The sequence below is a fragment of the Chiloscyllium plagiosum genome, unplaced genomic scaffold (genome assembly GCF_037043375.1).
Source record: "Chiloscyllium plagiosum isolate Xiang-an unplaced genomic scaffold, Cpla_swu_hap1 HiC_scaffold_21, whole genome shotgun sequence".
Classification (NCBI taxonomy): Eukaryota; Metazoa; Chordata; class Chondrichthyes; order Orectolobiformes; family Hemiscylliidae; genus Chiloscyllium; species Chiloscyllium plagiosum.
The window spans coordinates 8,325,886-8,334,417 of record NW_028270159.1 but is presented as its reverse complement, the minus strand read 5'-3'; the positions used below and the strand labels follow the sequence as shown (position 1 = coordinate 8,334,417).

The window sequence follows — 8,532 nt, the reverse complement described above, 5'->3', positions numbered from 1 at the left end:
TTTGGAAGACGTATAAAGCCCTGGCAACTTTATTATGAAATGAATCATCAGAATGTTCCAGAACACGAGGCATTACACAAGGTTTGCCATTTGCTGCCAGATATATTTTGTCATCAAAAAAAATTATCCATTGCAAAAGTGAATGAGGTTAGAGAGCAGGAATGCATCGTACATCAAAGACATGAAAAAGCAGATAGGGATAGGAATAAAGTCTTCTGCCAGAGGGGAGTGAAATGGTGGAATCCTTCACTGCAGGGGCGGTCGAGGCAGGGTCACTGACCATCATCAAAGCTGGGAAAGACATTTTTAATCAGAAAGGGAATCAAGAGTTTCGGGGAAAAGGGAGGATCAGCCATGAGAGCATTGAAAGCCACCACAGTTACGATGGGCCGAATGGCCTACTTTTGCTCCTATCTCTTACAGTCTTCTCGCAGGAGTTACACAGAGTGGGATCAACAGGGTTCTGCTGGCCTTGTCCTTCTACATAGATCAGTCCAGCATTGTACAGGCCCTTCAGCCCTCGATGTTGTACCAGACCACTATCCTACTCTAAGATCCAACTAACCTACATACCGAGTTGTGCTGGGTTTGAAATGAGCATTGGGTTTGCAAGGTCTGAGGATCTTTGGTGAATTTCTGCAGTGTACCTTGTAGTTGGTGAATACGGCTGCTACTGAGCATCGGTGGTGGAGGGAGGGAATGTTTGTGGATGTGGTGCCTGGGCTGCTTTGTCCTGGATGGTGTTGAGCTTCTTGAGTGTTGTTGGAGCTGCACCCATCCAGGGCAAGTGGGGACTATTCCATCACACTCCTGACTTGGACCTTGTAGAGGGTGGACAGGCTTTGGGGGTCAGAAGGGTGGGTTACTCACCACAGTATTCTGAGTCTCTGATCTGCTTTTGTAGCCACTGTGTTTATGTGGTGAGTCCAGTTGAGTTTCTGGTCAATGCTAACCCCCAGGATGTTGAGAGTGGGGGATTCAGTGACAGGAACATTATTGAATGTAACGGGGGCGGTGGTTGAATCTCCCTGTTGTTGGAAATGGTCACTGTCTGGTTGACAAAGCAATGCACTGACTTCCAATTCCAGAATGTTCCGCTGCACACGGGTCTATGCAGGTGAAATGAAAGGGGAGGATGCCTGTCTGGATAGAATGATCAGCACGGTGGCTCAGTGGTTAGCACTGCTGCCTCACAGCGCCACAGACCCGGGTTCAATTCCCGCCTTGGGCAGCTGTCTGTGTGGAGTTTGCACGTTCTCCCCGTGTCTGCGTGGGTTTCCTCCGGGTGCTCCGGTTTCCTCCCACAGTCCAAAAATGTGCAGGTCAAGTGAATTAGCCATGCTAAATTGCCTGTAGTGTTAGGTGAAGGGGTAAATGTCGGGGAACGGGTCTGGGTGGGTGCACTTCAGAGGGTCGGTGTGGACTTGTTGAGCCGAAGGGCCTGTTTCCACACTGTAAGTAATCTAGTCTAAAAAAAAAAGAGGGCCGAATGGTCTCTTTCTGTGAAGGTGACTGTGTAAATCTGGAATTGCATTACCGTGTTCCTGACGGACTCCTCTCCCCACCCCCCACCCACCGCACCTCAGCTCCGATTTCCAGAGAGAAAGAACCGACCTGCAGCAGCCTGTTAGATATCCAAAATAATGCAACCGTTGCATTTAATGAGACATTTCCCACCAGCGTTTGAAATCCTTCCAGGGCTTTGGACACCTTTATGCAGCCAATGAAGTAATTTTGAAATGTCGTCACTGTCACGCTGCGGGAAATGGGAGAGCCATTAACTGCACAGCAGGATCCCACAAGCAGTGATGAGGTTCGGGGCCAGGCAATACACTCAGTTTTCTTTGTCTTTGGAGAAATAGCTTCGTGTTGGATGAAGATTCGATAGCAAACAGTGCGGCAGAAAAAAAATGAAATGCGCTCTCATTCAGTGGAGTTTCAGTCCCCCAGCCAAGAGAGTGAACTCAAAGCCCCATCTGAGGGTCAGCACCTTGGACAGCACTGCATTCCCTCAGCACCATCCTGGGGGTGTCAGGCTCTGGGTGGAGGTGTCCATCCTCTGGGGGAGGGGAGACTTGAACCCAGGGTCAAAACGTGTGTTGCTGGAAAAGCACAGCAGGTCAGGCAGCGTCCGAGGAGCAGGAGAGTCAACGTTTCGGGCGTAAGCCCTGCATCAGGAATGCGACTCTCCTGCTCCTCGGACGCTGCCTGACCTGCTGCGCTTTTCCAGCAACACACTCTTCGACTCTGATCTCCAGCTTCCTCCCCTTCTCCTCGTTATAGAGTCATTGTTGAACCCAGGGCCCCCTGATTCGGGGGGGGGTGGGAGACCCCGAGTGGACACCAGCAGCATCCTCAGGATGCTGGTCATCAGGTTCTGCTGGGAATACAGAACATGGGCAGCAGCAAATCCAGCCGTGGGAGATCCGCACGGCACCAACTCAGGAACAGGAGCCCAGTCTGTGGGATCTTTATTGACAGGACCAGCAATGGGTTCCTTTCACTCTTAATGCCCATCTTCCCCCCAACCCCCCCACCCGTTCCCCGGGTCAGCATGAAGCGTGAAACTGGATTAGTTACAAAGCAAAGGCAGCACCGTCTTCGTCTCCAGGGCCCCCTCGTCCAGTTGGGGGGGTGGGGGGAGTTAGGGGAGGCTGGAGATGTCTCTCTTGGTGGGAGGGCCCACAGGTTTCACACCCTCAGCCTCACTCTTCCCTTCAAACATCATGATTCTGTAAAAGGAAACAAGGGTTTCGTTATCGATCTTAACGTTTCAGTATTCCTCACGTCTCAACAGAATTGACAGCTTGAATGTATTTTTTTAATAAAAGTTGAGTACCGCATTTGTGTAGTGCCTTCCACAACCTGAGGATGGCCAACTGAAAGACTGCCGGGCAGTGTGGTCACCTGTTTTACCCACAGCAGCTAACACACCCACAGAGAGGGGCTAGGACTCTCCAAAATAGCACTTAGGGGTTGTTCTCATCCACACAAAGGGCCAACAGAGCTTTCATTTGTATCACATCCAAAAGACAGCGATACTGACTGAGTGGCACTCCCTCAGTACTGCACCGGAGCCTCAGTCTGGGTTATCAGTACAAAGGGGATTTGAACCCACAACTTCCAAACTTTCAAGGCAAGAGCATTACCAACAGAGACATGACTGACCCACAGAAAGCTTTGATCCTTACTGCCGGAGTTATCCTGGGAATCACACTGTACATGGAATTCTAACTCACTGCCCTGTGATAGCATGGTCTACTGAATCCTCCCATAGCATCCTGGGATCACACTGTGCACTAAATCCCATTCATGACAGTCCTAGGATCTGACTGTCCAAGGAATTGCATCCACAAAGTTCTTGGGATCGGACTGTGCCATGAATCCCTCCTGCTAACGCCCTGGGATTGGACTGTGCACCAAAGCCTACCCACAATGCCCTGGGATATGACAAGCCAGCATGTGGTTGGCAGTTTCTCGTGTGAAAGAGGATGCAGGCCCCAAAGCAGACATTCCCCCTCCCACAGCCTCCAGCCCTTTCCCCCAGTCAGGGTAACCTCACACACAATGAACAAGCGAAGTGACTGTGCCAGCCTAAAACAGGGCATTCATCGCCCTCTGTTCTCCATCAGTTGCCTCTCTGTTTAAATGCAGCGTGTGTAGGTTTAAGGTGGGCACGCAGGAATGCAAGTCTCATAGCAACTGCACTCTGTGTTTAACAGACAGCTGAGGCCAGCATCGCATTATCACACTCACTCAGTCCTCCTATTTCCAAAACCATCAACTTGGCCGAAATGGTAAACACACACACACACACACACAAACACACACAGACACACACATACACTCACACAGACATACAGACAAACACACACAGACACAGACACACACAGACTCACACAGACACACACATACACTCACACAGACATACAGACACACACAAACACACACAGACTCACACACCACACATACACATACAGACACCACACACACGCACACAGACACACACACACAGACACACACACACACCACACACGCACACACCACACACACGCACACACTCACACAGACACACACATACAGACACACACACCACATATACTCACACAGACACACGGACACACACACACCACACACACTTACACAGACACACACACACAGACACACACACACACAGACACTCACACACACACAGAAACACTCACACACACACACCATACACACACAGACTCACAGAGACACACAGAAACACACACACCACACACACTCACACAGACACAGACACGAAACACACACACACACACACACCACACTCACACAGACACACACACCACACACACTCACACAGACACACACACCACACACACACGCACACAGACTCACATAGACACACAGAAACACGCACACACACACAGACTCAAAGAGACACACAGAAACACACACACAGACACAAACACACACACACACACAAACACATCACACACAGACACACACACATACACATCACACACAGACTCACAGACACACACCCACACACAGACTCACACAGACACACACACAGATACACACACAGACTCACACAGACACACACACAGACACCCACACCACCCACACAAAGACACACACCACACACATGCACACAGACTCACAGAGACACACAGAAATACACACACACCACACACACTCAGACACACACACACACCACACAGACACACACACACCACACACACTCACAGACACACAGAAACACACACACACCACACACACTCAGACACACACACAGAAACACGCACACACACACACAGACTCACAGAGACACAGAAACACACACACACACCACACACTCACACAGACACACACACACCACACACTCACACAGACACACACACAGACACACATAGACACACACACACCACACACACACAGACACACACACACAAACACACATAGACTCACACACACACACACACAAAGATACACACACACAAACACATCATACACAGACACACTCACACAGACACACACACATACACACCACACACACACAGACTCACACAGACACACAAACACAAACACACCACACACAGACTCACACACACACACACCCACACACAGACTCACACAGACACACACAGATACACACACAAACACACACGTGAGGTAACCACACAGAATCCTCTCACCACTGCCTGTCTCGATGTGAAAAATCACACAACACCAGGTTATAGTCCAACAGATGTATGTGAAAGTACAGGCTTTCAGAGTGGTGCTGGACTACAACCCGTTGGGCTATAACCTGGTGTTGTGTGATTTTTCACTTTCTCCAGCCCAGTCCAACACCAGCTCCACCACATTGTGTCTCAATGTGGACCCATCACTTTGTCACTTGCTCACTGCTAACCACAGCACCTTCCCACCTCAGAGTTTCCAAACCTTCCCAAACTCTGCTCTTAACCCCAAGGACCCAAACTGTGGGATAGTACAAACCCTGGTAAGGCCTGATTAAACAGAACACACTAGGCCCCAGGCACTCTGCCTGTGGATAGCACCCTCTATTTATTTATCGACCATTTATTTCTTTACTTCACTAATTTGTTTTTGTTTCCTAAAAATTTGATGTTAAGTATCTGAACCTGGGTACCTTTGTACTGTAATGCAGTGACTGGAAACTTCTGACTGTATTGATTTGATTCCATGCGACAATAAAGCTAATCCAACTCAATTCGAACGGCACAGTGGCAGTGTCCATATCCCTGGACCAGGAGGCCTGGGTTCAAGAACTGCCTGCTGCAGGGGTGTGTGCTAGTAACTCTGAACAGGTCGATTAAAAATACTTTTCACTTTCCACACGGGGTGAGTGGCCACCACAGTGACACTTGGTGTGGACTGAGGTAGATGCAGGAAATTGTAGGTTAAAGGAAGAAAATTCAGAAACGTAACCAAATCACTCTGCAACATTAACGCTGTTTCCCTCTCCAAAGTCCTGCTGAGGTTCTCCAGCATTCTCTGGGTCTGTTCCAGCATCTGCAGTTTTCGGCTTTTATTTGAGCATTTCCAGCTTTATTTCCTCTCTCTCTCTCTCTATTTTTACCGGTGGCTACATATATTGTAGCATCGCTACAGTGTGGGAGCAGGCCATTCGGCCCATCGAGTCCACACTGACCCATCGGGCAACACCTGCCCCCATTACCTGTGTAACCCTGCATTTCCCATGGCTAACCCACCTGGCCTGTGCATCCCAGGACACTATGGGACTATTCAACAGCGGCCAATCCCCCCTAACCTGCACAGGTGAGTCCATCTTATCTAGCGCTGCATTAGCGACAAACCGAGGCGGCAAATCAACTGTTCGGAACTCTGCTGTAAATAATCCTCAGCAACTCGAGGAAATATTACACTCAGCTGATAGTGGGCCTGACTGGCCATTCACATAGGGCCAGTAAGAAAGATGTGCATTTATATAGCCACTTTCACAATCTACAGCAATTTGTAAATTCATTCATGGCTAGGCCAATGTTTGTTGCCTGTCCCTAATTGCCCTCGAACGGAATGGCTTGCTCGGCCATTTCTGAGGGCAATTAAGCATCCACCACCTTGCTGTTGGTCTGGACTCATGGTACAGATGGGTAAGGATGGCAGAATTCCATTCCCTCATGGGCATTCGAGAACCAGATGAGGTTTTTTTCCTAAATTCATTCATGGGATGAGGGTGTCGCTGACTCGGCCAGTATTTATTGCCCATCCCTAATTGCCTAGAGGGCAGTTAAGAGTCAACCCCATTGCTGTGGGTCTGGAGTCACACATAGGCCAGACCAGGTAAGGATGGCAGTTTCCTTCCCTCAAGGACATCAGATTAGATTCCCTACAGTGTGGAAACAGGCCCTTCGGCCCAACAAGTCCACACCAACCCTCTGAAGAGCAACCCACCCAGACCCATTCCCCTACATTTACCACTTACCTAACACTACGGGCAATTTAGCATGGCCAATTCACCTGACCTGCACATCTTTGGACTGTGGGAGGAAACCGGAGCACCCGGAGGAAACCCACGCAGACACGGGGAGAATGTGCAAACTCCACACAGACAGTTGCCTGAGGCGGGAATTGAACCCAGGTCTCTGGCACTGTGAGGCAGCAGTGCTAACCATTGTGCCACCCATTAGTGAACCAGATGGGGTTTTTCCAATAATCACAGTCATCATTAGACTCCTAACATCTGCCATGGTGGGATTTGAACTCAGGAATATTAGCATCGGACCTCTGCCTGGTCCTGACACCCAATCTGAATGCAGTCACTGCTGTTCTCTCTGAAACCAATCTGTACACAGCAAGCTCCCACAAACAGTGACATGTCAATGACCATTTTTAGTGATGTTGACTGAGGGGTAAATACAGGCCTCAGGACAGAGGGTATGTCCCTCTTCTTCATTAACTCATTCATGGGATGAGGATGTTTCTGTCCATTATTGTGGGTCTGGAGTTACATGTAGGCCAGGCCAGGCCAGGGTAAGGGTGGCACGTCAACACAGTGAGAGAATTGACAATAAATTCACAGTTATCATTACACTCTCAGTTTCAGACTTTTATTGAATTTAAATTCCACCATCTGGTGTGGTGGGATTGTGAACCAGGGTCCCCAAAACATTAGCAGAGTCTCTGGATTAACAGTCCAGGGATAATACCACCAGGCCAATTTATCCTCAATGTCTGCCTAACATCAGCTGAGGCCTTGCTTTAACCTCTCACCTGAAAGCTCGACAGAATAAAACAGCTGTCTTTAGAATTTTAACCAGACCCAGACCCTCTCTTGATGTGGAGTTGTGCTGAAAATGTGTTGCTGGAAAAGCGCAGCAGGTCAGGCAGCATCCAGGGAACAGGAGAATTGACGTTTCAGGCATAGGCCCTTCTTCAGGAATGTAGAGTTGTGGAGTTGTGTCAAAGAGTTTCCAACGACCATCTGCACTCAGTCTGGTTCGGAGTAAACACAGACAAACTCTGACACTATACAGTCAGGTAAGCAGACCACCCTCCGTTCTTACCGCAGATTGTTGGAACTGAACGTAAACTTCAACAGAAAAGAACAACACGGATGGTGTATTGGGTCATCAGCAAGATCAGGCACTGAAGAGGCCATTTGGGGGTTAGCAAGGTGTGATGTCGGGGTGTCACAGGGATCAGTGCTGGGGCCTCAGCTTTTTGCAATCTATACCCCTGCCTCAGATGGGCAGCAAGTGTGTGATGGGGAAATTTACTGATGACTTTAGCAAGTTTTGAGAAGTTAGTGATGATTCAAAGATTGGTTGGAAAGTAAAGGATGGGAAGAGGATCTAAGTAACCTTTATTTTTAATCCACTTGCAGGATGAGGGCGTCACTGGTCAAGCCAGCATTTATTGCCCATCCATAATTACCCGGAGGGCAGTTAAGAGTCAACCCCATTGCTGTGGGTCTGGAGTCACATGTAGGCCAGACCAGGTAAGGATGGTAGTTTCCTTCCCTAAAGGACATTAGTGACCCAGGTGGGTTTTCCCAAC

At 49.0% G+C, this 8,532-nt stretch overlaps 1 protein-coding gene across 1 annotated transcript in view; it reads right to left on the bottom strand.

Annotated features, from left to right (window-relative positions):
* The window catches only part of LOC122564977 (allograft inflammatory factor 1-like), a 113,766-nt gene continuing 105,234 nt past the window's right edge, over positions 1-8,532 (bottom strand). Inside the window, exons 6-7 of the mRNA XM_087998678.1 lie at positions 7,747-7,968; positions 1-2,732 (exon numbers count right to left, since the gene is read on the bottom strand). Of these exons, the coding sequence (XP_087854804.1) occupies positions 2,645-2,732; positions 7,747-7,968 (310 nt within the window). The 3' untranslated portion in view covers positions 1-2,644. The remainder of the gene's footprint in view (positions 2,733-7,746; positions 7,969-8,532) is intronic.